Genomic DNA, 26,717 nt, shown 5'->3' with positions numbered 1-26,717 from the left:
TACTATTGGTTTAATATAATGCATTATGAAGCGCGAGACCTTACACTGGGATGATAGGCGGAGAGGGGGAGAGAGAGAGACGGAGAGAGAGAGAGAGAGAGAGAGAGAGAGACGGAGAGCGACTCTACGGCGATAGAGAAACGTCACACCGACTCATCCGTCGCGTTTTACGGTGGTGTGCGCGATTCAGGCCCGAATCCGCCACCGGAATCCGACAAATACAGAGAACCACACGCTGTCACGAGCTCAAACCCGTTAGCAGGAGAACCGTCAGTTCGAGGGTCGAGGAAAATCCCGAAGTAACGCGCGACCGCGGAGCGACGGTGTTTCACGGTAACGTCTCCTCGTCGCCGCTGTTGTCATCTCGTGCATGTTTAACATCATTTCATCTTTTTGTTTTTAACGCGCAGTTACGCGCGTGTTGTTCAGCGTTTGACACATTGATTTATTAACGTCGCGTCGATTTTTTAAGGTTCTGTGTTTTATGACGGTTTGAGTGTAGAATACATTGTAAATGCATAATAATAGGGTGTCGTCGGTATATGAGGCTCTACACCCGACAGTCACCCGTCGGGCTCGTGCACAGGTGTTAAGATGTCTCGTGGATTTAAAGGGATTCAGGGATTAACTGAAGAACATAGGCAACGTGTATTTATATACTTACATAATTATGGCACAAATGTTACATGTTATTAGGCTTCTCTTAGCTTGAATGATGTGTGTTGTTACACTGGATTTAAAGGGACAGGCTCACCAAAAATACATGTCTGTTATTTACGGCTTACTTTAGATTAGTCACTGGTTACTCATCAACTCTATATGACTTGCTTTTGTGTAAAACGTCATGGGCAAAATGTCACAATTGCTTATAACCGAATAAAAGTGAATGGAGGCGGGATATAAGGCTTCTGAATTTGAAGTGTTGTTCTCTGTTAGAGAGATGTATGGTTTGAAAGGACGTGAGGGTGAATAAATGATGAGGGTTGTCAAAGGGTGTTTAATTTGTTCGTCCAGGGAATTGTGGGGTCGAAAATGTTTCCAAATAGCTGACGGGTAACACAAGAGGTCCCTTGGATATTGGCATAATGAAATTGTGGTGATGGTCAAGGTCTGCTCGCTTTTCAAGATATTCTGATCTGTTATGTCTGTGCAAACAGAAAGAGATGAACATTGAAGGAGTTATAAGGATTGAAATCACCTAGGCAGGAATCAGAATAGATGTATTATATTGATATAGTTGAGAGTGTTGTCTCTCATTTCAGTAACACATTTGTAATGTTATAGACTCGTGCTAGTGGATGTGGAGATGAAAAATGACACGCCAGCGTTCTTAATGAAGTTGTGACATCATGATGATCCTATACGGTCTCCGTGGTAACTGTGTAACCCCAGACACCATCCAGTCGATTAGAATAATCAATGCCACCTCACGGACTCACACGTGCACTTTTAAAAGCATTAGGTCACGTTTGCACGCTTTAGTGCTCTGGGTGCGATGAAAGCAGGTCGGGTTTTCTTGACCTTTGCACGCACAAACACAAAAGGACAAGCAGCCCATGTGAGTTCATTAATTTGGGTAGGAACACATCACCACCACGTACAGAGATATTCACATATTAACACCTGTCAACACCCACTTCAGTCACATGGACCAATCACTGTAGAGAACCATTACATCATAAAGACAACATTCAGACACACTTTCATCATCGAGATTTGAACCAGACTGTTTGTTCGGCCTGAAAGAAATAATGCTTCATGTTAAGCAGAATAGTGAATAGTGTAATAATTTTAATGTATTTTTGGGTTGGCTTTGGTTTTCTGATGAGTGTGTATTTAAAATTGACACATTATAAGAAATATCTTGTTTTTTAGTTGGTTAAATATGTATTTCAATGCTCATTTTGTCTAATTTTTAATTATTATTCATCCTGAGGCCCCCCTGGAAGTCAGCTGGGGTCCCCTTGTGGGCCACGGCCCCCCTGTCGAGAACCACTGCATCAGACCAACGATATCTTTCCTCTGTATTGTTATAGTTGTGCCGTAGGTTTTGTGCTGAATTAAACATTTAGCGTACCATTTTGAAAACTTTATGGTTATCGTCATCATCGTTGGTGTGGATGGGGCTTCAGATCATCGAGACATATTCCATTCCATTCCATTTTCTACCGCTTATCCGAACTACCTCGGGTATCGAGACATATATTATTAACAATTATTGCGTTAATTTAGATTGTACAGTTCTGGAAATGGGAACATGTGAGGGTTCAAAGAGACAATCCGTGTAACTCCAGAGTGAGTAGTTGCTTAATCTTATTTATGTCTTAAACCAGAGTCGGATCCTCTCAGGAATGTGCTGTATCAACACAGACAGACTCACTGTCCCTCCATGTGTCATTTACACTGTGTTTTTAAACTGCCCTGAGAGTTCACACTGAAAGAGTGTTGTTGTTTTCAGAGGAAAACTATATGTGTTTATTTCCAGTTGTAAATGTAAAGAGATGCAAACATAAAACAGTTAAGTCTGTAAACAGTCAGGACCTTTTAATGTCCTTCCCCGGATGTCTCTGTGTCTATGTCGATATGTGTCAGTGAAAGTCCAGCATCAGCATCAGTCAATCAATTACTGTGTGTGTGTGAATTCAGCATCATGACACTGATCACAGATCATTTCTTGTGCTTTTCTTCGCACACACACATTCATACATACAAGAGATAATGTTTTATTAGGATGTTATATGTAGACCATTGAGAATAATCAGACAGGTGGATAGTTGCCAATTTTTGTCATTTGAGAAGTCAAATGAGCGTTTATGCTTATATATCAGAAATGTTGTGATGTTTTTGCTTAAAACAATAACAAGCTGTTTGCCTGTGAGGTATTATGTAATTCAATGAAAAAAAACAAAAAACAAGATACATTTACTTTCTCTATTCTCAAACAGTGTCTTTTTGTTTTAAGCTAAAACCGTTTGTATGATTCATTTGGAAATCTTGTATTATTTTGCTTCTTAAGCGAAACATATACTTGTTTTAAGGATGTTAAATCTAAGTATAAGAATATGATTTGTTTTGCAGGGAACATTTTGTGTATTTTGGCCCAATTTATCTGCCACTCAACAGATAAGGCAAATTGATGTGACGTTCCCCAAAACCTGTATGTAACTCTTTATTCAGGGGAGCATAAAAGGAGATATTTAGAGAAATGTTTTAGTGGTTTTGTGTGCATGCAAGTCAATGGGGTTCAGTGTTGTTTGGTATCAACATTCTTCAAAATATCTTCTTTTGTGTTCTACTGAAGAAACACTTCTCACATGAGAATGAATAAATGATCAAAGAATTGTCAGTTTTGGATGAATTGTCCATTAAAAAACGTGAACAAAACAACGATTTTTCTTATAGAGACACCCAGAACAATAACTGAACACATATCTCTCCTCGACGGGGGCATATATTTTAATATATCTAATAATATCATTAGTATCAGAATAACAGATGTCTTTATTTATTCCTCTGGTGAATACTGTAAGTCAGCACATGTTTTCTGTCATGGCCACTTTATGCTTTCTGAAGTGTAAATGCTTGTAGAGCCTCTTATTGTTTCCTGTATGGATTGTGCTTTTGACCTCTGACCCTGTTGTCATAACAGCGGGTTTTAAGTGGCCGTACGTTCATAAGAGAGAGAGTCATCTCACTGTTAATGATAAGAGATGTAGAGGGGCTAGCTATCTGCTGTATGCTTTACGTAGATCACATTACCTCATATTTAATTAAAATATCAGCCCTCCAATGCATCCTATTTATAGCATCTGCCACCACCACCACAGCCCGAGATCTGCTCGAGACCTTTATGTTTAAGTTTGGGCTAATTTATATTTAATATACTTTCAGAAGCATTAGTGGAATATATTTCCTGTTTTGTCAGATCAATTGTTGTTTTGGTTTGTAGGTTTGGTTTTGCGCTGTGTTGTGTTATATAACTGCTGATGCTAATGTGCTTAATGTATTTCTCAACTATAATCACAGATTACCTTGCAACCACACGGCAATGTTCAAGAAACCAACTGAACACCCCCAGCAACCGCCTTTGCACTCGTAACCACATAGCAACCTCCTGGCAACCACCCAGTATACCCTAGTGACTGCACAACAACTCAAATCACCATAGTAACCTTTTCTGAACCACCCACTATACCCTAGTAACTGCAAAGCAACCACTCAGTATACCCAGTCAATAAATAGAAGCTTAGAGCACCATAGCAACTGCATAACAACATCCTGGCAACCACCCACTATACCCTAGTGACTGCATTGCAACCACTCAATATACCCAGTCAACAAATAGAAGCTAAGAGCACCAAAGCAACTGCATAGCAACCCCCAGTATACTGTAGTGACTGCATAGCAACCTCCAGGCAATCGCTGTTACATCCCAGCGTTTAGCACATTGTGAAGTTTCATGTCGCCCAATAGGGAAGCAGCATAGGGTATTGATAGAAACCTTGAAACATCTTCGTGTGTGTGTGGTGGTTTGACAGTGTCAACAGAAATGACTTCAGATCTGTGGAACTCTCTCTCTGTACGTCTGTTTGCTCCAGTAGCTGTGGAAAGATGTGCTTTGTGGCCCTTCTGTTGACTGTGTCTTTGTACACACTCCACCCTTCAGTCTGAGCTCCACACAAACACACTATTCATGAACTGATAAGATCCACTCGTGCAGCTGTGTGACAGGCCCGGCAGTGACCCTGGAGAGGGCTGAACCAGCAGGTGCTGTGGACCCGGTTATCAGCCAGACAGAGATGATGTAATAAAAGAGCTACACATGAATTAATTCCTGATCTGATTTGAAACCGTCCAGAGGTTTTTAAACCAGTATTCAGCCATCCCCTCAGAGGTTGTTCTTATTTATGAGTATCAACTAGTCTCAGATGTTTCTCCTAAAATTGACAGAAGTGAGAGTGTAATTGATGAAACACATAAAGAGTCTGGAGCTGTAAATTAATGTAGATTGTAGAGGTAAAATAATCAGGATTTTGAGTAAATTTCATGAGAAATGTTTGAGTTGATATTGAGATCTTTAATAATTTTGACTTTTGATTGCAGGCTTGACAAATCTGAGTTCAGTTTGTCACTTAAAGTGGTCATATGACACGGCTAAAATGAATATTATCATTTGTTTTAGATGTAATGTAATGTGTATACATGATTTAAGGTACAAAAATATAAAAAATATACTTACAGGCTGCGAATCTGACGCGCCAGTGAAGTTGTTTTGGCAAACAAAGAGTCTTTCTTTTCGCAGCAAAACACACAGCGTCTCCGCGACATGGCTTTGGTGGTGATAATACAATGAGTTTACAAGTTTACGTCTCAGTCAAGTCATGTTACAAACTGATGTAGATGTGTGGGGGTGTGGTTACACAAGGTGTTTCAGGCAGGTCTGGGTGAGCATTTGCTTTTAGATAGAATGCATCTTTTGTTCGCACACTTTCATTTTAGCAATTTTACATGTTTAATACATGCATGGGCAACTTAAAACACACAAAAGACACTGAAAAACATGTATTCAAGACATACGAACCCTTTAAGAAAAGGTTTCCATTTGCTCTTCATTTAATCTCACTGATATCTAGGAGAAATGTTGGAGGTATGAATGAGACCTTCTGATACGAGTAGTCAGTAATATTATAAGTCAGAAAGAAGCTTGATTTATAAAAACAGTTTTGTGCTGCAGTTAAGTTGAGCTGCTTCTGTAATACACTCACTGTCACTGACCTGAGGTCAGATCCTTCTGTAAACACAATGTAACTATTAACCCGTGTGTGTGTGTAGTTTCCATGTGGTTTTGCTGATCGTCTCAATACTGTTTGTCACCAAATCAGAATCTGCCAGACCACCAGTTCTTCTCTTTCATGTTTATCGCTTTACGCTTACCGCAATGACTGTCATGGCATAAGAATCTCTCTCTCTCTCTCTCTCTCTCTCTCTCTCTCTCTCTCTCTCTCTCTCTCTCTCTCTCTCTCTCTCTCCTCTCTCTCTCTCTCTCTCTCTCTCTTTCTCTCTCTCTCTCTCTCTCTCTCTCTCTGTTTTGTTAGTCTGAGATGTCTGAGGTATCCAGACACAATTCTCTGTGAGTTGGATTACTTCTGCACAGCAACCCCATAAATCCATTCAGAGTGTCTGATTGGCCGCTTCACACATGGATGCTCGACTGGAGCTTCAACAAAGCCAGTTGGCCTTTTGATATAATCACAATGTCTTCGGTAAAGAAAGACTTTTAAGTTCACTTTCTGGAGCAGCGTCCCTCAGGTGATTGTTTTCATGTTTTGCTAACATTTCCTTTCGTAGAATAACAACAATTATTATCGACAATGACATAAAATGGTGAATCTTTTTTTACGCACACATAGTTTTTTCGATAACTTTGAGAGAACTTTTTGAGAACGTTAGGAAATGTTCTGTGAATGTTCTCTGTTAAGCTGGGCATATGAATTAAAACCGATGTGTTGTGTGTACATAAGGGTCTTCTGGTAGTGTAAAGCACTTTGGGTGGCTTTTATACATTATGTACTATGGAATTAAATGTTAATTGATCAATTCTTTAAAATATACACTGATGGTCATTGGCAAAGGTAAACAAACTATCCTCTTTGTTGTGACATAAAGAATAGGGTTTCTGGGTCCGAGAGAAGACACTTAAGCAATATTTATTCCTAATTAATCTAAGCTTTATAAGCTCACGATAAAAATAAATCTGTTTCTTGTTAGCTGGGATTTTGGTTAGGTTCGTTTTTTTTTTTTCTGTAGCATTTTTGATCGCTATGAGTGTATATTAGTATGTTTTGTTGTTTGTTTTGCCTTCTAAAAAAGTATTTGGATTCAGAAGTGCTGACATGTTTAGTAAATTATTACATTAAGTGTTGGGTAAGTTACTCTGAAAAAGTAATTTATTACTTGTTACGTATTACATATTCAACAGTGTAATCAGATTACTGTACAAATTATTCTCTCCAAAAAGTATTTCATTACTTTAAACTAATGACTTTCTACGTATATCCTACATCAACCTTGATGACTTAAGTGAATGAATGTTAGACATGAAATGTCTCTTTTACATCATTCAAATAAACAATATAAAAGTATTCTTATTAACTGTCCGAAGTATTACAAATGTGAGAAGGATACATTAAAGCATGCATTTTTAAGTTAGACTTTGAATTTTGATGTCAATTACACTATTCTAGATATTAAATAGTATTAAGTTCAATTGCATCAGAAGTAACTAATTAAATAACAGGAAAAATAACAGTAATCCCTTACTTTACTTTTTCAAGGGAAAAGTAATTAAATTGCAGTTACTAATTTCTTAGTAACTGCACAAATCCTACTTAGTAATTACTTAGTAACTAGTTACACTCAACACTGGGATTACTCACATTTACTGTAGTGTCAATCTGAGTATTAAACTTTGTTGTGATTGTGTAGGTGAAGTGTGGCAAAGTCACAGACTAATTGTGTCTGTTACCTCAGATCTATTTCACAGATCATGAGATTCATTTCATCTGTTTAGTTTTTATCAGGGTGATGTTAGATTCATGTGTGATCGTCGTCTCTTTTCTTTGATGATGGGGGGCACAAAATGGCAGCTTCAGCACACTCTGTGAGGAGGATTTATTAACCCTGCGGTTGCCATGACAACAACGCCTGTGGATGGAATCGAAGATTGATGCTGAATTGTTCCATCTGTTCTATTTTCCAGTTGTAGAAACAAAGTCTCGTGAACTGGAAGTTGCGATCATGTTTACTTACGTATTCTGACGCATTTACGAGTGAAACGAAATTTCGAATGAGAAAAAGTGTGGCTGTGGCTTGTTTTCCCCTTCAATTTGATTGGATGTATAAAAACAGCCGCTGCATTTTGAAATGGAACTGGGAGCAGACTGACAGTTGAAGGGGAGGAGTTAACAGATGCCCCGCCCAAGTCGTCAAATTCACTCATTTGAGATGGATAGTCATTACAGGACGGAGGTTTATTTTCAGATTTTAACTGAAGTAAAAGGCACACAAATTTTAAAAGAGAATGACCTACTAAGCTATTAACAATTAACAATACAATGTTGCATAAAAAATTGGAATTGTTATTTTTTATTTCACTGGGACTTTAAGTGGCAGTATCGGGTGGATTTGTGTGGTTTATCTACCAAAAGAACAGAGATGAAGACTGATAAAACCATAATCAACTTATAATGTGTGACATGTAACTCGTGGGTTGGGTAGTAGTGGGTTGAAAGGTCTGAATGATGAAATTCACAATCAATGTGAATTTGACCAGCAGTGTTTTGTGCAGTAATTTAAAATGTACATTTCTAAATGTAAAGTCATTTTCTTTTTTTATACTTTTTGCTTAATGTTTCTCACAATTTAGGAAACAGTCGCCCGACCGCTAGCTCATCTGGAGTGCAATATCTCCAAAACAAATCATGCGCAGTTTGGCGACTGACCTTGTTGGCTTTCCAATAGTCGGCTGTAATTTATCGACTTTTATTCCCTTTCAGGATTTATATGGAGGTTTTTGGCCGTTTCCACCAGATTCTAATAGGGTAGCATTTTTGAAGCATGTGTTTGTCCAAGCGCTCAAACAAACGCTTCAGTTTGAGTCATTCATTGCGTCATTTGGCGTCTTCACTGTGGAGACTGAGACTAATGTTAAATTAAAGACACGTTTGTGCAGAGACTGATTGGAGGAAAACAAACGCGTCTCACACACGTGATGTTACCCGACCTGTGCGGTCATAAATATACTGAAGATAAATTCATAGACGCTGTTGATTGACAGTGAATCTGATTTACTCTCCTGTAATGTTGAAAGAGATACTTGTAATACTTCAAAGTATTAAAAAGTATAAAACTCACCAAAGTATTTGATATTAACTCTGTCAATTTTTGTTCAAATAAAGCAGCTTATAAACTGTATTAAGAAGTGTTTTTTATCTAATGAAGAACATTTGATCTAAGGGCCGCGGTACGATAAGGTTTTTAATTTAATGTTCTGAAGAGTTGATTTCAGGTCAGTGTTTTACTCTCTCTGTGTGTTTAAGGTCGTCTCCTGCCTTATCTGACATATTTCCACGGTTCTTCTGTCAGACTAGCCTTGGACATTCAGTGCTTTAGAAGTGCCCCTGAAATTCACAATTAGTCTTAAATCAGAAGGCAGCTTTCCTTTGTTTCTCAGCTTGCCTGAAAAAATGCAGATAAGACATTTCTCTGCGTGCTTAACCCGCCTTCAGCCTTCCATAGCACGATAAATATTACTGACAGAAGAAGCATTGCTGTCGTCATACTCTTGAAAACATAAATAAAGTCTGGTGTTGATGAATCGCTGCAGTGTTTTTGGTTCTTGTGAACGGGGCGGCAGAAAGAACTGATCTTTCAATGTTAACGCAGACCAGAAACTTGGCTCTTTCAAGGATTGTTTTCAGGATTTGTACCATGCTCTTCTTTTTCGTTCTGTCATGCCATTCTTTATTATATTTTTATCTGAATCTCGCTTTTTTGCACTCTCTGTCCCTCCATCTTCCTGGCTTTTCTCTCTACACTGTTTGTTTGCCAGAGGGAGGTTCACTTCACAGTCTTGGCCGCATTTTGTGTAATAAACTCCACAAAAGCTGGCTCATAAACAAATAAGCCCAAACACTCTGCATCGTAATTTCATCAAATCCTCCCCGGCGCTCACTTGCCTTCCTCCCATCCAAACGAAGCCTCTGTGAAGGTCTCCCAGTCTGCGTAAATGCTTTTTGGTGTCTCCCATAGTTCTGTATTTGTGTCTGTGATTCCACTCTCGTGTCATGACATCATTGTGAAAGCTTACAGCTCTCGGTGGAAAAAAAACAGATGCCTGAACTTTTTGCAGGAAAGGAAACGATGCCTCCTCTGTGCCTTGTTAGCTTTGGGTATAAGGTTGTAGAGAACGCGTTAGGATGTAATAAATTTGAAACTGCTAACAGTTGCATCTGCTAATCCTCTTCTTTTTGACGTCGTAGGGTTTGATGTCCCGGCTGAACTGAAGAAAACTATGGAAATCTCATTTTACAGCATCTGAAAGAGATTTACACACACCAGACACGATGGAAGAGCCGTATAAAGATTCTGTAGCTGTAGACATGGCAAACCCTCAGGAAGAGGTCTGCAACAGGGGGTCTGATGGCGTCGGGAAACTTGAAAGTGAGGCCACTCCGATAATCCCGACCGATACAAGGAACATAACTTCTCCAGCCATCACGAAAAGCTCCCTGTCACCTCTGCTCACAGTTCAAACCAGCCCGGTAGTGACTCCTGCTGCCGACTCTCCAAATGGTGTTGCCCTGAAAGTAGCGACGACCGTACTCCAGCCAATCTGTTTTGGGGAAAGTCCAGTAGTGCTGCCAATTCTCGCAGGTTCAACCGGCCCCCAAGTAGGACAACCAGGTGCAGCTTCCTACCTGATGACAAGCCAAGGTCCAGTTTCCCTGCCCCTAGTCCTAGAACAACAAATCCTCCAACATTTGAATCCTCAATTGCTTCAACAAACCGCCACCTGTCCTGGCCTTTCGCTTCCCCTTCATAGCAACATTCTGAACCCTTCCCTAGCTCTAGGTCCGTCCCCAGTCCTGGACCAAAAAGATGCAAGTCAAGTGTTGGACACTAGTCTACTGACTCTCCTTCAGAACCCTAACTTTGCTGCCATTATACAAGACCTTTTCCCTGGTCAAGGCAACTCATCCCCTACCTGTCACCCTACATCTTCCCCACAAGTAGACATCACCACAGCTTTCCTCCCCCAATCCCCTTTCTCACACCCCTACAGCTCCCCATTAGCCCCCTTGGTGCCTCCAGCCACGTTACTTGTTCCCTATCCCGTCGTAATCCCGCTTCCAGTGCCTCTTCCTATCCCGTTGCCAATCCCAGTTCCGGTCTCCGTGTGCAAGGATTCCAAGGTCGATATAGACCGCCCTAAATCATCTTGTAATGTGAATAAAAGCACACAGACTTCATCTAGTGACATCTCTCCTCAGTGGATGTTCCCCATCAAGGAAATGGCACCAATCCAACCAACCTGCCCTGTAGTGACAGAGGGAGAGGTGCTAGACTTATCCATCAGGGCACCAAAACGTTCCATTCGTGTTGACAGTCCGCAAGTGGTCCAGTCGTGTCAGCAGGACAATGTCCTTGATTTATCTGTACCCAGTGTAAGGAAGACACGAATCAAGTCTCATATCCCGTATGGTCCTTGGCCCCCTGATCGGGATAGAGTGTTCCACAGGGGTGATGTCAGCAGCGGGACTTTGGCTCTTGGGGTTCTGCGACCCGTGGATTGTACCCCAAAGCTAGATACTAAGCTACTAAGTGGTCTGGCGTCTTTGGAGTTCAGTCGACAGCACAAGTGGGTGGTAGACAGTGGTCACAGTAGCACGGTAGCTGGGGCGGTGCACGACCCACACGCCCTTGCGGGAAGCGGCAACATCGAGATTGTCAGCACGTCGCAGACTGCCAAAGTAATCGTGTCTGTCAAAGATGCCATGCCTGCGATTTTCTGCAGCAAGCTGAAGGGATTGTCAGGCGTTTCTACAAAGAACTTCTCCATCAAGCGTGACGCAGGTCAGGGGGGATTCGCGGCACTCCAGAGGGTCCAGGTTGACCAGCGAGGAGAGTCCAGTGACTCGCTCAAAAAGATTCCTAAAAATAGAGGCATTAAAGTGAAGAAAGTGAGCTCGCAGGAGATCCATATACTGCCCATAAAAAAGCAGCGCCTGGCTGCGTTTCTTCCCAGAAAGTAACCCCTACGCGCACATGCAGAGGACGGCCGAAATAGAGCAAATGAAAAAAAGAGACGTGGTCAGAGTTGGCTGTGTTACTGGCAGAAATAGAGCTTGAAGCTTTTTCTCCAAGCTGTCTGTATGATTCAGACTGATGCAGGCTACTTTTTGGCTGTTGGTTGCTATTTGATCTGTTCATTTTAAAGCAATCAGATGAAGTCAACAAAATGAGAAATGCTGAACCAACCCAACTGCACTACTACTGATTTGTTTGTTTAGCATTTATAGCAGAATAATTTCCCTTCCCAAGCATTTTGATTGTGGTCACACGTCCTCATAAATTATTCATTGTAGTTAAATCTACATTCTCATTAATAGGGATGAGCGGTGTTTTGGCCAGCTGTCAGTGAGACATCAGTGGTGACGTCCTCAAAAGACACACAATGTTGAGTACTGAAATTCCTCTTTTTGCTTAATTTCCTGCTTTGTTTCATCGGGATCATCACTCTGTTTGTCTAAATAAACTGCGGAAGGCCATGTGACCTTTTCCTTCTCTAATCAGTGTATTCATGAGGAGGCTGGTGAAGCGGAGCGTCCTCTGAAGAGAGGAGGGGTTAACCGTGAACATGACAGCCCCATAATGACTTGGCAAAGCACGGAGCTCATTTTCATTAAGTTGTATGATTGGAGGAAGTGGTTGTTAATAGCAACAAAGCAACGTTTTCATCAATCTCTCTTCAGGGGGTAAACGCTTCATCCGTCCGGCCCGTCCAAATGAAAACAAAATAACCATCTGGGATTTGTCCAAAACCGCATCTCTATAACGTGACTTTTTAGTGCTTTGTTAAGGGCGATGCGCTCGTGGGAAAGTCATTATTATCACATACTTAAGGTCTGTGCAGATACTGAAGAAACGTTTTTAGTGTTTTACAGTTTAATACCGTATAGATTTGCAATATCTTTTATAATGATTGCCAGCAGTCTGTGCGTTTGAAGAAGAAAAAATGAAAGTCTTTAGTCAGGAAAATTTTATCATGAAATTTACATCTCATGTAATCTTTTTTAAAGTAATTTGTAATCGATGTGTTCAGACAGCTCAACTTGAACTTTTAGTATGAACAGACGCCACAAATTTTGTGATAAATGGTGCATTAAGTCTTTTCGTCCCCTTTAACATCACTGTTTTCGTTTCTTTCGGGCGTTTGTGATGTTTTCAGTTGACGGCTGGTTTGATTGACAGTGTGTGGGTGTATCAAATCAAATATATTCACCCTTTTATCACCCTTCTGACCTGTCCCAGTCAGGTTATTAAGTCCTTCCTTTAGCTGACAGGCCTAAAATCACAAACTACCCGAAAAATAAGAAATAAATTGAAGCATACTTTTAGGGCCATTAGGCTTTGTGTTTTTATTATATTTGAATATGAACGTGGAGACTGTCAGTAAGTCGTATTTTATTTTATTGGAAATGTATTCCATGACTAAACAGGAGTCTGGTCACATGTGTCCATGTTAAATTATATTTTGAGTCCGTACAAGTTTGTTGGTTTTGCAAAGACGTCATTCGTCTTTGTGTCTCATTTGCCAAGTTATTTATATCTGTATGCAATGTGCTTCTATGCACATGAATTATTCTTCTCAATTTAAATCGCAATATTGTCAAACATTACATTGTTACATTTAACATGAAACATCATTCCCAACATGTTTTACCCCTGTGTGTGATGTGTAAGTATAACAGAATATTCATCAAGGACATTTTTGATATTAAGCACAATAATTCCCAAAACATATTCATTTTGATTTAATGTTCATTTGAACAAACACTTCATCAGTGCTGAATTGTTTGTGTGTATAAACTGTAAAGCCTTAACAGCATGTGTTTTCGTGTCAAACCATCTTCCCAAACCTTCGCACGAGTTTCCAAACGAATCCTCTTTTATAAATACTACATTTGAAATATAGAACGTTTTCTACCACGAGTAACTTTTGTAAACAATCAATGGACAAAAGATGCAACGAGACGTGTCGTGTTTAAATTATTTATTTATTACTTGTATCCTTTAAAATGTGGAAAATGTGTACGTGAAGAATGCATTATCTTTAAAAACGTCATGATTAAAAATATCATCGGTACCAAGTGTGATGTCTTCTTGACCTGTGTTTTTGTCTAGCATTGGTATTCATACATGAGAGGAACTATATGGCACAATATTACAACAATGCATGTTCTTTACCAAAAATAAAACAGGGAAACTGAAAGTACAGACCTCACAATCACTGCTAATTTGAAATGCTACGTTACAAAAGATGAAACCTGAGAAGTGTGAAGTAAAGCAGAATTCAAATGTAGTTCTTTAAAACGAACGAGTCCTCCCAGTAAAAAGCATGGGAAGGCAGTATTTAACAACAAGACCCACGTAAAGCCGCCCACCCCACCCACCGACAAAAAGCATCTTCACATGCCCCACCCTATATAACGCGTGTAGTTTAAAATATTTCTTCTCTACAAAAATGTACATTCTGTTGCTGAGGTTTATGGTGAAACCCATAAAACACCACTGAGGTCTCCTCTTACCCAAGAAAATGACAGAGACTTGAAGAGACGGCAAGAAACTTAACGTTTCCAACGGCAGTCGTATTACGTCATGTTTGCCCATTGAAGAGACATTTCAATGACACGTCTCAGCTGTGCTTTTTAAAATTGACATTTTAAAATCCATGATCACTCTTTTTCTTGTGATGTTGAACGCGTTCATTTCTGCATCACATGTTGTCGTACAGGGTTTAAAATACTGTTTAATCTGGAGAGGACGTCTGACGGGTAACACGCTGGAACATTCCACTCGAACAGAAGTCGAGTTTCTGAAACGTAAGGGAAGCCAACTCAAACAACGTTATCTGAAAAACTCAGCCGAATGTTCTGGAGCAGAGATCCTCGTGACACTTAAAGACGGAGAAATAAACAACCCTGATAGCACACTCAACCTGGCAGAAGTCTATTTGATGTCTGCATTTACATCTGCAATACGTCTCGGAGACTTCTGCTGTCATATGTCATATAGAGAACTAGAAGATGTCTGTAGGATGTTTGTGTTTTAGAATGGATGTAAAACTGTTCTTTCTAAGATGTTTAGCAGATGTTTTTACACAGCAGATGTTTTCTAGATCTCCAGCAGACGTTTTACAGACGTACCTGTGCTAGCTGGCATTATAAACATATATTCGATCTATAACAGAAAGATTTCTAGAAGACAGTCTGAGGGTTTTCACAGCAGCCATCTGCATTACACAAGTGATGTTCTTTGCTAATCTGCTTGGATAAACCCTGTTTATATATTTTACAATATTTGTAAAGTTTTTAAAACATAAAGAGAAAACCGCACTTACAATCTGAAACTTTCCACCAGAAGTCCTTTCACATATTATTAAACAGGGTGAATAAAGTTCAGTCATCACGTTTCACCCTCATGTCATTTCAAACACAAAACATTTTTGCGTTCATGTGCTTCACAAGTATAATCAAAATGCAGATGAAGTCAAACATACATCTGGTTTACGTCTTTTTGATGTCTGCAAGACATCTACAATACATAGTTTGCTCACCTGCAATACGTCTCGGAGATGTCTGCGGTCAGACGTCATATAGACATCTAGAAGATGTCTGTGAGATGTTTGTGATTTAGACTGGATGTAAAGCTGCTCTTTCTAAGATGTTTAGCAGATGTTTTAACGCAGTAGATCTCCAGATCTTTAGCAGACATATTACAGACTTTCCATATTACAGACTTTACAGATTTCAGACGTCTCCGAGACATATTGCAGATGAGCAAGCTACATATTGCAGATATCTTGCAGATGTAAATGCAGATGTCAAATAGATGTAAGCCAGATGGATTGTGCTATCTGGGACATGAGGGGGAGAAATAACTCCTTACGATTTCAGACTGAGATACGAAATGCTTAAACGTGACTCGATGGTGATTTTAAAACAAACCAAAAGGCAGAACATTTTCAGTGGGTTTGATATCAGAGTTCCTGTGGCGCGGGATGATGACATCACAGGGAGGTAGACACAATTGAACTTCCTACACAGACTTTCAATGCCATAATCGGCCTGTAGCGCGTCCACAAGCGACTCTGTCTGGCGGTCGATTCCTATATCGCATATACTCGGATCTTCACAGACGTTTATATATGAATGTTCCTCTGAGGAGAGAGAGGGATTCACGTGTCCTTCATCCAGCAGTGTAGTGTTACACAGTGATTTCCCATCAGCCCCTCTGCTCTGGCAATGTGTGTGTGTTCACTGTTTGCCTTGCTTGAGTCTCTCGATGTGATGGCAGAGTTTGAGCGCAGGTCCGAGTTTCAGACCCATGTACTTCATCACCATGTCGCTGCGCAGTAACATCAGGGCTTTCCCATCGATCTCCTGCACACAGACACACATACACATACAGTCATCACGTGTGCTACCTAACAAGGGAAGATTCATTTCAAAGTCCCCATAAAGTTGTGATCCTTTTTACTTGCGTATTTTCCGAATGAAATGGGCAAAAGGGGGCATGGCTTACGTCTTTCTCTGTGATTTGATTGGATGTATAAAAACAGCCGTTGCATTTTGAAATGGATCTGTCAGCAGATTTACAGTTAAAGGGGAGGAGTTAAGATCACAGCAGGACGGATGGGCATTTTCAGATTTTAGTTTAAGAGTATGAGGCCAAGCGAATTTAAACAAAGAAAATGACTGACATTAACTTTTTACAATAAACAGATCAATGATATCCCAGAAAATAAGAATTGTCATTTGTTATTTCACTGGGACTTTAAAACTGGTGTGTGTCTAGCAGGGAGTTTGTCTAAACACGGATGATACATGTCCCCCCTCCTGCCGTATGAGAACTAGAGTTGATTTACAGACAGAAATAAAGCGAGAGTAAATCACTGACGTGTTTGCGGAAGAGTTCAGCATGCGGGGCCAGAGCTGTGGGGTCTGCGTCTCGCACAAACTGCATCACTTCCTCTATAGACCAGGAGGACGGAGCTCTGCCCGGAGCCCTCGAAGCATCACGATCACCTCCAGCATCAGGACCTGTGGTAGAGCTGGCTGCTGTAGAGAGAGAGAGAGAGATTTACATTATTATAATGTCGTTTTCTCAGTCCTGTTAAAGATATGTGTGTGTAAGTGTTTGGTCATTGTCTGAATCTGATATGGATGAATTCTTTGAAAAAAAAACATTTTCTTACCCACATTGAGGTGTTGATTAAAATTATGTTTTTGCATATTAATAAAACGATATATTCTGGGGGGGCCACAAAAGTTTTGTGAATATAATTGCTGTTGCAGCATTCAAAAATATAAAAACATCTTTTTGTCAATAAACATAAACCAAAACATAAGATTATTAAAAAACAGAAGTCCAGCTTCACATCATGTGAATATAAAGACACACTCGCCCTCTACTCGTCTGTGTGTCTGTGTTGGGGGGTTGGAGGCCTGTCGTCGCAGGGGTGGACCGTTGCCATGGTAATACGGGCTGGTGGGTGACGACTGATATTCCGAGGTGCTTCTCAAGGTCTGGAGGCGGGGCGTCATGGAATTGGAGGCGGAGTCCATGAAGCTCTGTTCCTTCACTAATCCATTTTCCTCTGGGGGAAGAGTCCCAGCTACACACACACACACGCTGCGATTTAAATTCTCATCTGGGTTTAATTTATTAATACAAAACAAATTCTTTATCTATCATTTACTGATATGATGTGTGTTAAATCTGACCAAACACATTAAAAGCATGTTTATAATACAAACAACTATTTTCATAAGGTGATGCTTTAATGACGGAAGGCTAAAATAAACGTTTACTTGTGATGTATTTGGCAGACACTTTTGATCTCGAGTGACTTGTGTATTTTAAGCTGTACATTTTATCAGTATGTGTGTTCTCTGGAAATCAAAACCATGACCTTTTCGCTGCTATCAGGACGCCCCTGACTGAGCAACAGGAAGTGTTTGTGTACCTTCTGATGGATGTGTGTCTGTGTGCAGGAGCTTTGGAGACAGAGGAGCGCTGTACGGAGGAGAATCTCTGGAGATCCGCTTCACTCCTCTGTTCAGACAGGCGGCGTCTGACAGCAGCTCCTCTTTAACTTCAAACACATAAAATGAATGTCCATTGAGTGATGCGTCAGTATATCAGCGACTACTGCAATCCCAGAATACACTCCAGGAAGCTCGGTTACAATAATAGGTGGTGAACAGAAATACGTGTAAGACTATATTTCTTGCTTTTTTAACTCATGACAATACACAATACCGGCCTCGCAATATTATTTGAAAATATGAAACTGTTACTCATAATACTCACTTGTAAAAGAATATGAAGAAATGGATTAGGAAAGCTAAATATCTTAAAGGAGCAAAATCACGGCATTAAAAAAAATCAACATTACACGCAGTTCGGTCAAAACGATCATAGCTTAACTTCACAAACTATACTTTTTTTGTATCGAGATGTAGAGCTGCACGATTCTGGATAAATTGAGGATCACGATTCTTTTATTTCAAATACTGATTGGAATTTCATGGTTTACCTACTGTTACTAAAGTGAGAAATGTTTTTACAACAAATACCTTAAGATTTTCTTTTTAATGCGGTTTTATTTAAATGCAAAAGTTTCACTTCTTAAAAAGTATTAATGCATTGAAGTAACTTGTTTATGAAATACTTCTACAGTAAAACAAATTCATAAGGAGACACCTGCAGTAAGAAAAGAATTTGATCAATTTGCCAATAGAGGTCTTTAAAGAAAGACACAACTGATAAACAAATCAAAACAGTATAATCAGAAAAAAAAGAAATGCTGGACATCTTGATGAAAAGCTGTAGTAGCACAGCTTCTCTATTAGCCTAAATCCATTGATGAGCACCACATACTCTCTCATGTGTTTTACCGTAATGAAAGATATAAGCATGCACTCAGTTTGTGACGTATTGCTTTCTCTGCTTCTGCAGAATCGAAATCGAAATCTTTTAACAATTAATTGTAGAGGTATAATATATTGTCATACTCCATTAGTGTCATTTGGGAATCAGATCCTAAGATTGTGTGTGTGTGTGTGTGTGTGTACCTGATTTAGCACGCTCGTAGGTGTTGTGTGGACTGAAGGGTTGACTGCTGAACAGATTATCACACTGCAGGTGTCGACACACCAGCTCCAGTAAACGTAAGACGAATGCGGCGCTGGACGCTGATGGAAGTTTCACCAGCCGCGTTCCTCCATCTGTGCGCACTGAAGACAAACAACAATAACATACATGACGTGCATTGTGTTGTGTTTGTGTTATCTGAATCAGAAGAGGCGTCCGTCTTACTATGAAGATAATCTAGTGTCAGGATTTCACATGATTTATTTACCGCGGCAGGTTAATCTACTCGAGACATATTTGATATCATGTGATTTACACCGAAACACTGGTGCGCACCTCTGACCACCTCTCCTCCTCCTCCTTGACTCTGCAGGCATCCCAGAAGCACTTTGGGCTGGTACGCGCAGTCCAGACAGGCCTGGACCGTCTGCTGGAGAACCAGATTCACCGCCTCCGGCCCGAAGTGATCCGGGAGTCTCTGAACCTGCTTTCGGTCCAAATGTGGGCCACAGTTCCCGTGTTTGTTCACATACACACACACTGACACGCACAGACACAAAGAATACATGTTAGCTGTATCGCTCACAAACAGAAAATGCGAGACGACCTGTGATGAGTGGACATTACCGGTAGAAACCACAGATGAGGGGGAACCCACCGGTCCATCGGTGGACATCTGAGACGTGGGGGCTCTGGAGTCTGACGTCGCTGCTAGACACATCGAGCTGGGAAACATTCTGGCCTTCCTCTGATAAACACACAAACACATGACATCAGTCTCTACACGACGTGATCGTCTGAATCACACAGAACTCCTCGAGCTGTACCTTGCTGCCTGGTTTGGGTCCTCTCTTCTTGTACAGGCGTGGGGCGAGCTGGGTGACGGGCGTGGTTTGGGGTGTGACGCTAACGGATGCATCGGTGTCCTGGGAGGCGGTGGACGCCGCGAGGGCTTTCAGAAGCGCGATGGTCTCGCTCTTGGGCCGGCGTCCCCTGATGCCCTTCCGCACGGGGAGCTGAGGGAGAGGCATGGACAGACGGTACGGAGAATGCATGGCGCGCCGCGCCGGTTTAGAGTTTGAGAAGGAAGAGGATGGTGCAGGAAGAGGCTTCGGGATGGTGACTGGGAGTACAAGAAGTTGGGAATTAATATACAAATAAAAACGACATTATAAACTGTGATGACAGAAAGAACACAGAGTTATAAACACTGAAATGTGAGATACAGCTTCCTACAATTTGGAAAAATGCTTCTTAAATTCGCAATAAAATGAACATTGACAGAAACAAAAGTACAGACACGTCATCCTGACACAAAAACACTTTCATTCATGATTAGTCAGGATTCAATCAAAGCAAAGAGGTGTGGTCGCCATGACAATGGAAAATGATTGACAGTCGAGACACTGTCTGTGTGTCTGTGTGAGCTATGCTGATCTTTCTTTCAAATTAATCACAATCGTAGAAATCATCATTCTGTTTTGGTTTAATCCAACAAAGCAACCGGACATTATTACTTGAGCTATGACAGGTTTCAAGATGACAGACACATGGATGTGTCCAGAGCGGTCGAATGTGGCATCTTTGTGTAAATATCTAGGACACCTTCATGATCACATTGTCTGCTGATGTGGTTGCAGAAGGTTTGATGTGGTAGAAACAGTCTTTCATCTCAGAGAGGCTTTAAGCATCAAACAGACACCAGAGTCAATGCTGCCGGAGAGCTCTGACGCCCCCTGCTGATCACACAATGAAGTACAATACCACAACTACACCGTTCATCACATAATCAGGTTCGAAAATGAGTCTAGAAAGACATGAAAGAAAGTAAATTATGAGTATTAGTGCTTTAAAACGAATTATGTCCTAAACCAATGCATCACTATAGATGAGCAAACCTGCTATAATTAAAAAATAAATTAATAAATGAATGTAATGTATAAAGTAAATAAAGGAATAAATAACTTAATTACAATTACAAAGGGTTTTAAATTAAATGCAGTCCCGAATTTATTTATATAATATTAACCTTATAAATAAAATATTATGTTTATTTTATTTTTTTATGTGTTTATAATTTTTTCCTCATTAGCATTTTTTTTCGAATTTAATTATTCACATTTAGATTTATGTTTTCCATATTTATTTATTTCTGCATTTCCTTTTACGTTTCTGTGTGACACATTGAGGCGGTTCTTGCATAGTTTCAGTTCATCATTGGTTTAGCGTTCATTCAAACAAGATTTAGATTCAAGAAAGCCACAGTTGAAATGCCAAGCGCATTTTGTCGGAAAAGTATGTAATGAGCACGATTTTCCACAAACTGCAGTATTGTGTGCTTATTCACAGCATCACGTAATGAAAAATAAATATGGGATTAAATACAAATATTGAAACTATTAACACCCCATTCTGTGGTCACATGACTGACACATCATTGGGCGGTCGTGTGATGTGTGAAAGCAAAACTAAAGATCTCCTTTAATATTCATGAAAGAAAAACGTTATTAACTACAGATTAGTGATCACATAAACTAAAAGCGTCACACACCATCTATTGTAGACAACATTTTAAATTAAAATGCGTCTAATGCGTCAGTGTTTTAAAAGCAATGAATCGGTCACTCACTGCTGTTTCCGGGTGGCTGCAGGCTGTGTTTGGTCACACCGCACCAGCCCACAGGAAAGATGTCTCTCGAGTCGTACCGACACCAGTAGTCAAACGCCCCCCTCCAGCCATCGAACATCACAAAGACCTCATCGCCCTTCACCTCACCGATGGTGGCCGGACAGATCAGGTACGGATTCTTCTTGTCCACAGCTTCTAACTTCATGCCGGGCTTGAAGCCGTTCTGAGGGGCACGCAGGGGCTCCTGACGAACATACAACAGATGTCAAGATAACCTCTGAATGTGTTTGTATGATGTTTTGTGTGTGTGTGAGTGTAGATGAATTCGTAAGGGTTTTTAACCTTTTTAAATGCTGTTGCGGGAGCCATTTCAGCTCCATTCAGAGTCCTGAGGAGGAACATGGGCCACGACGAGGCGTTCATCCTGAAGCCTGAGAGAATGACCGAACGTGATTTTTCATTAATGATAATACATTCTTTCATATTTAGACCTTTGTTCAATTCATTTCCATTTACGGAAAAGTTTCAGCAAAAATACAGGAAGTGATGTCACCCGTACCCAGTGGCGGCTGCAGCATGTCTCCGTTCTTCTCGCAGGTTCCGATTGGCTGGATGTCGGCAGAGTCGACCAATCGCCAGAAGTCATTGGTGTTGTCGCTGCCGTCCAGCCGCAGGCGGAGCCTCACGCCCATCATGCCCATCACCGTGGCGATACAGGTGGAGGTGGAGTTACGAGGGTCCCGAGCTTCAAGCTTCATTCCAGCCTTGAAATCATTAGATGGAGGAATGCGAGACTGGAAATAAACGAACAGACACTTTTATACACACACACACATTTGAGACAAACCTCTCGAAACATAAGTGCTGAGAAAAAAACGATTTTGTATTTGTTTTGAGAGAGAGACGGTGAGAGCTCACCTGTTTGAAGCAGCTGGGAGGGGCGGGAGTAGCAGACGTCTCCTTTAAATACTCCTCCCATGAGAATGAGTCAACCGCTACACAAACATATACACACGCGTGCTGAATATCATAACATAATAATAATATAACAACGCTTCATTGGGTCCCTGTCATGCACTTCTTATGATACATCTACAGACTAAAGCATTTAACGATAATAATAATAATACAGCCGCAGAAAAAATCGGAGCTCGGAGCCATTAAGAGAGAGAGAGTTGTTTCAACTCCAATAGAACATTTTTTTCACAGCAATGGCAGTTCATGGAGGCTCTCAATAGTTTTCCGGTGAATAAAAAAATAAAAGAAATAAAGCATTCAGAGAGAAAACATAACTTCCTGACACTATTTGAAGGCTCCATGAATCACGTGACACACGAAAATTTTGAAATTCCATTGTCGCGACTCTCTCTCTCTATCTCTCTCTCTCTCACTCAAAGGCTCTGCAAAGGCTGTTTTTATACATCCAAACAAACTTCATTGAAAACACGCCACGCCGACTATTTGTATCTCATTCGAAATTCCGTTTCACTCGGAAATGATTCAGATTACTGAAGTAAAAACAATCGCAACTTCTGGTTCATGGGGACTTAAATCTTCATTTCTAGATATTTTGTGGTCATTCTAGTCCAGTGTCTGTTTAATTTAAACAAAATCAACCAATAGCAATGTGAAAGACTGACAGCACGTTTCTCCAGTTTACATTTTCTGCAAATAAAGGCAAATAAGAACAATAATTGATTTAAAATTCATGAGAAATATTATTAGTAGTTTGCACAGTGAAGAAAAAACGATCATGTTACCCAAACACCTAGAAATAGCACATTTTAATATCTGGAAAAACTGATTTTGAAAAGGTCTCTTGTCTTTTTCTACGGCTGTATTTCCTCTAAAAAGATCTGTTTTTGGTATGGTATGGAAAAGCATGTCATCAAAACTTATTGCGGATCAGTGTGTGTGTGTGTGTGTGTGTGTGTGAGAGTGGGTTATTAGTACCTTTGACTGGTCCAGGACCCGTTAGAGACATACTCCTGCCTGTCTTATCTTTCTTACCGTCTTTCTGATCTTCAGAGAAGAAAGGCATCAGGTAAACATAAGAAAATGTCATTTACTTATTAAATATATATGATATATATTATATATATATATATATATATATATATATATATATATATAAAATGTAACCTTATTAATGAGAATAAGGGTGTTATTGTGTTTTACCTTTCAGTGCCGTTCGGCCCATACTGACCATCAGCTACTGCAAGAACTAGTGAGATACACAAGAGATCTCAATCCAAACCTGACAAAAAGACAGACAGACAGACAGACAGGTCAGTAAATCACTCCAGACTGAATCTTCCAAACGTCTCGTCTCATGAATCTGGACCGCTGAGTGTCCAACAAAACATTTTATTCCCTACAAGAACTTCTCAGTCTAACATTTTCTGACTGACATCTTTCAAATACTTGTCACCAATACAACAATACAAACTTTCCCAAATATAGAGATCATCAGATCTTCCTCACAGGTGTCGAAGTAAAATTCACAAACTCAAATGAGCTGTAATGGATGGTAAAAGAGACGTTCTGAGAAACTGAAAACCTTTTTGGATAAACAAAGTAAGCAAGTGAGGAAACTTTTCCACAGATGAATGAACCTGTGACGGGTCAACCTACACATTTCACAAGAGAAGATATGAGTCAATGAAATTCAGCATCTGTGGAACGTATTGTTATCTCTAGCTTTAGATTGACATTTTTCCTTTTCTGACCTCAACAAGTGCTTAACATGTTGGGTTTCTTGTGAGAAAATGCAATAGGATGGTAAAATGATAAATTCCCTCATAATAAACAAACACGGAACGCATATTAAACACTTTTATCAACAAAACATATAAGATAGATGACATTGTTCACTCGCATATAAATAAATACAAGATCTTTGTATTTTATCATGACTTTACAACAAATGCTTCTTTTGTCCAAATCGACAACTACGTGAGACGTATTTCTATAAAATGCAGAATGATGATGGGCATGTTATGTAAAAAATGGATGCTGGAACAAACACCAAACCTATAACCAAATGTTATGAACAAGTTTGGTCCAGATTCATCACAGCCGGCTGTAGAAGTAGATGTAAGAAGCATCTCCTCATCTCTGTAACACTGAAAATTTGCCGTCTGGGAATATGAAACCGCAGAATACACAAAATCTGACTCGAGAACAAAAGCCACGTGCGTGTGTGAGAGAGAAAGAGGTCAAGAGAGACACGAGTGAACTGAACTCTTAATAACCCGAAATCATTCAAATAACAGACTCATTTTTCTTTCCATATTTGTCTGGCGTCATGTGGATTGAATTACTAATGTAATAGACGCATCATATCCACATGAGGTAAATTGTTTGTTTAAATAATCAGATTAAAACTAAAGGTCTTGAAATTAAGATCAGTAACATCTAAGCTTATGATATAAAATAGATTTTATGTTAAACAGACTTCATAATAATATGATAATAATTCCCACAATTCCCTAAAGTCATCCACATTTTCCTGTGAGAGAATCTTCAGTGTCCTCCCGGATAGAAAAGTTATTCATTCCATCAAGGCCTCAGCTACATAAACAAATCTTAATGTAAATGTGTATTTGGAGGTGGATGAGGTTAATCAAGTAATGTGGCTTAAGGTGGGCAGGGTTTATCCGTTTCTCTATACATCATTCACAACATTAAAACATGCTCAGTCTTTCTGTACGGTTACATTATTGTTTAATTTCATTCTGTTTGCATCATACGGGACACGTCACCACCGCCGTTAAAAACAGTAATACCTCTCTCTCTATTCTGTGTCTCTCACAGGGTTTTATTCAACATTTACAAAAGAATATTCATGACAGCCAGGTGATTTCCATAGATGTCAAAGAAAGAAAAAATATTCCCAGGGAAGATTTACATCATAAATGACATCTGTTCAAGCTTCAATACAAACTTCAGTAATGATGTGACTCAACAGTGAAATTACTATACACAATGAGCCAGATATTACTATGGTCATCTGAGATGTAAACTTTTGCACGACATTGAGAAACTTCCTATATGTGAAAACATTGCTTAAGATCAGACTTACATTAAACGACAAATAAAGAAACCAAATTAATGAAAACTTTCTTGGAAATGCTCGTATGCAAAAAGAAAGTCACGTGGCAGTAGTTACAACACAGTACGATCATGGTAATACCCAGGTACTTTGCTATACACTATTTTACACCGCATAGATTTACATATTTACAATGGAACCATGTCGAAAGTTCATGTTTTTTCAATGTAGTGTTTGATACATGTACCCTCGCGTGTGATTGACATCTGAAAAGGGAAGACGTCACCACCGATGACGACAGACACACTCCGCTGATCATACACATCATCAACATCATGATCAAAGCCAACAAAACACAAAACATTTACACTTCACCTTTTAACCCCGTGGCCATCCAGGAATACTTTGGAAATAATAACATGATTCCAGAATGAATCGCTGCCAGAATAGAAAAGCAGGCAAAACAGACGCCTAAATCCTTCAATACACCCTTTATAAAGACTGATAATTCTTACCTGATACAACAATTTATCACATAACATATGAAAAAATAGGAAAGAAGTCAAGAAATGTCCACCAACCTTCGCGATTTTGTCGAAATGTGGCGAGAATTCAGCACTTTTCGAAGATCTCTGTCGCCATGTTTTGGGGCAGAACTGCGCATGCGCAGACGCAGAGTTGCGTTACGTGTTGAGTTTTACGGATACACAGAAAAACAAACGCTTTTACATCATAATTTTACCTTACAGGTTTAGCCTTTTCACGTTTTTTTATTTGTGACATTCTCAAATCCTGACACAAGGATTTTTTGATTATTTTGTGAGGATTTTTCATGCATTTCTAATTTTTAATACAAAGTAATGACAATGACCCTCACACAAACCTGTGAAAATTATTAGATTTAAAGTTTCAAAGTAAAGTATAGCATATGATTTTTTTCTATTATTTTTCTGCATTGAGCTATAGATATTTGCCTTCTGCACTTGACAGTTTTATTAAATTCACAAAAGCAAAATACAGAATGATATGAATCTTAAAACTGTCCGTTTCTTATAATCTGACTCATTCAGATCTTGAGTTGTGTTTCACAGAAAA

The 26,717-nt window shown here is 39.8% G+C and overlaps 2 protein-coding genes across 4 annotated transcripts; one reads left to right on the top strand and one right to left on the bottom strand.

Annotated features, from left to right (window-relative positions):
- Positions 1-99: 99 nt before the first annotated feature.
- zmp:0000001174 (retinoic acid-induced protein 2) lies at positions 100-13,927 on the top strand. 2 transcript variants are annotated; one of them, XM_056732710.1, is made up of 2 exons: positions 100-333; positions 10,041-13,927. In XM_056732710.1, the coding sequence occupies exon 2, from the start codon at positions 10,125-10,127 to the stop codon at positions 11,811-11,813; it is 1,689 nt and encodes a 562-aa protein (XP_056588688.1). In that variant the 5' UTR covers positions 100-333; positions 10,041-10,124; the 3' UTR covers positions 11,814-13,927. The 2 variants fall into 2 exon arrangements, with proteins under 2 accessions (XP_056588688.1, XP_056588689.1); XM_056732711.1 differs by lacking the exon at positions 100-333 and adding an exon at positions 6,146-6,309.
- On the bottom strand, positions 13,820-26,279 carry LOC130409081 (sex comb on midleg-like protein 2). 2 transcript variants are annotated; one of them, XM_056732708.1, is made up of 15 exons: positions 26,204-26,279; positions 23,747-23,825; positions 23,522-23,590; positions 22,487-22,563; positions 22,128-22,362; positions 21,911-21,999; positions 21,569-21,812; positions 19,767-20,062; positions 19,567-19,687; positions 19,276-19,479; positions 18,921-19,082; positions 17,810-17,938; positions 17,249-17,458; positions 16,741-16,901; positions 13,820-16,223 (listed from the first exon to the last, which is right to left on the bottom strand). In XM_056732708.1, exons 2-15 carry the CDS (start codon positions 23,775-23,777, stop codon positions 16,098-16,100), a joined length of 2,154 nt encoding a protein of 717 aa, XP_056588686.1. In that variant the 5' UTR covers positions 23,778-23,825; positions 26,204-26,279; the 3' UTR covers positions 13,820-16,097. The 2 variants fall into 2 exon arrangements, with proteins under 2 accessions (XP_056588686.1, XP_056588687.1); XM_056732709.1 differs by having other exon boundaries at positions 23,522-23,585.
- Between the last annotated feature and the right edge of the window lie 438 nt (positions 26,280-26,717).

Source organism: Triplophysa dalaica, chromosome 20 (genome assembly GCF_015846415.1).
Source record: "Triplophysa dalaica isolate WHDGS20190420 chromosome 20, ASM1584641v1, whole genome shotgun sequence".
Taxonomy (NCBI): Eukaryota; Metazoa; Chordata; class Actinopteri; order Cypriniformes; family Nemacheilidae; genus Triplophysa; species Triplophysa dalaica.
Note: the sequence above shows the minus strand (reverse complement) of the source record. Positions and strands in the feature narration are given on the sequence as shown.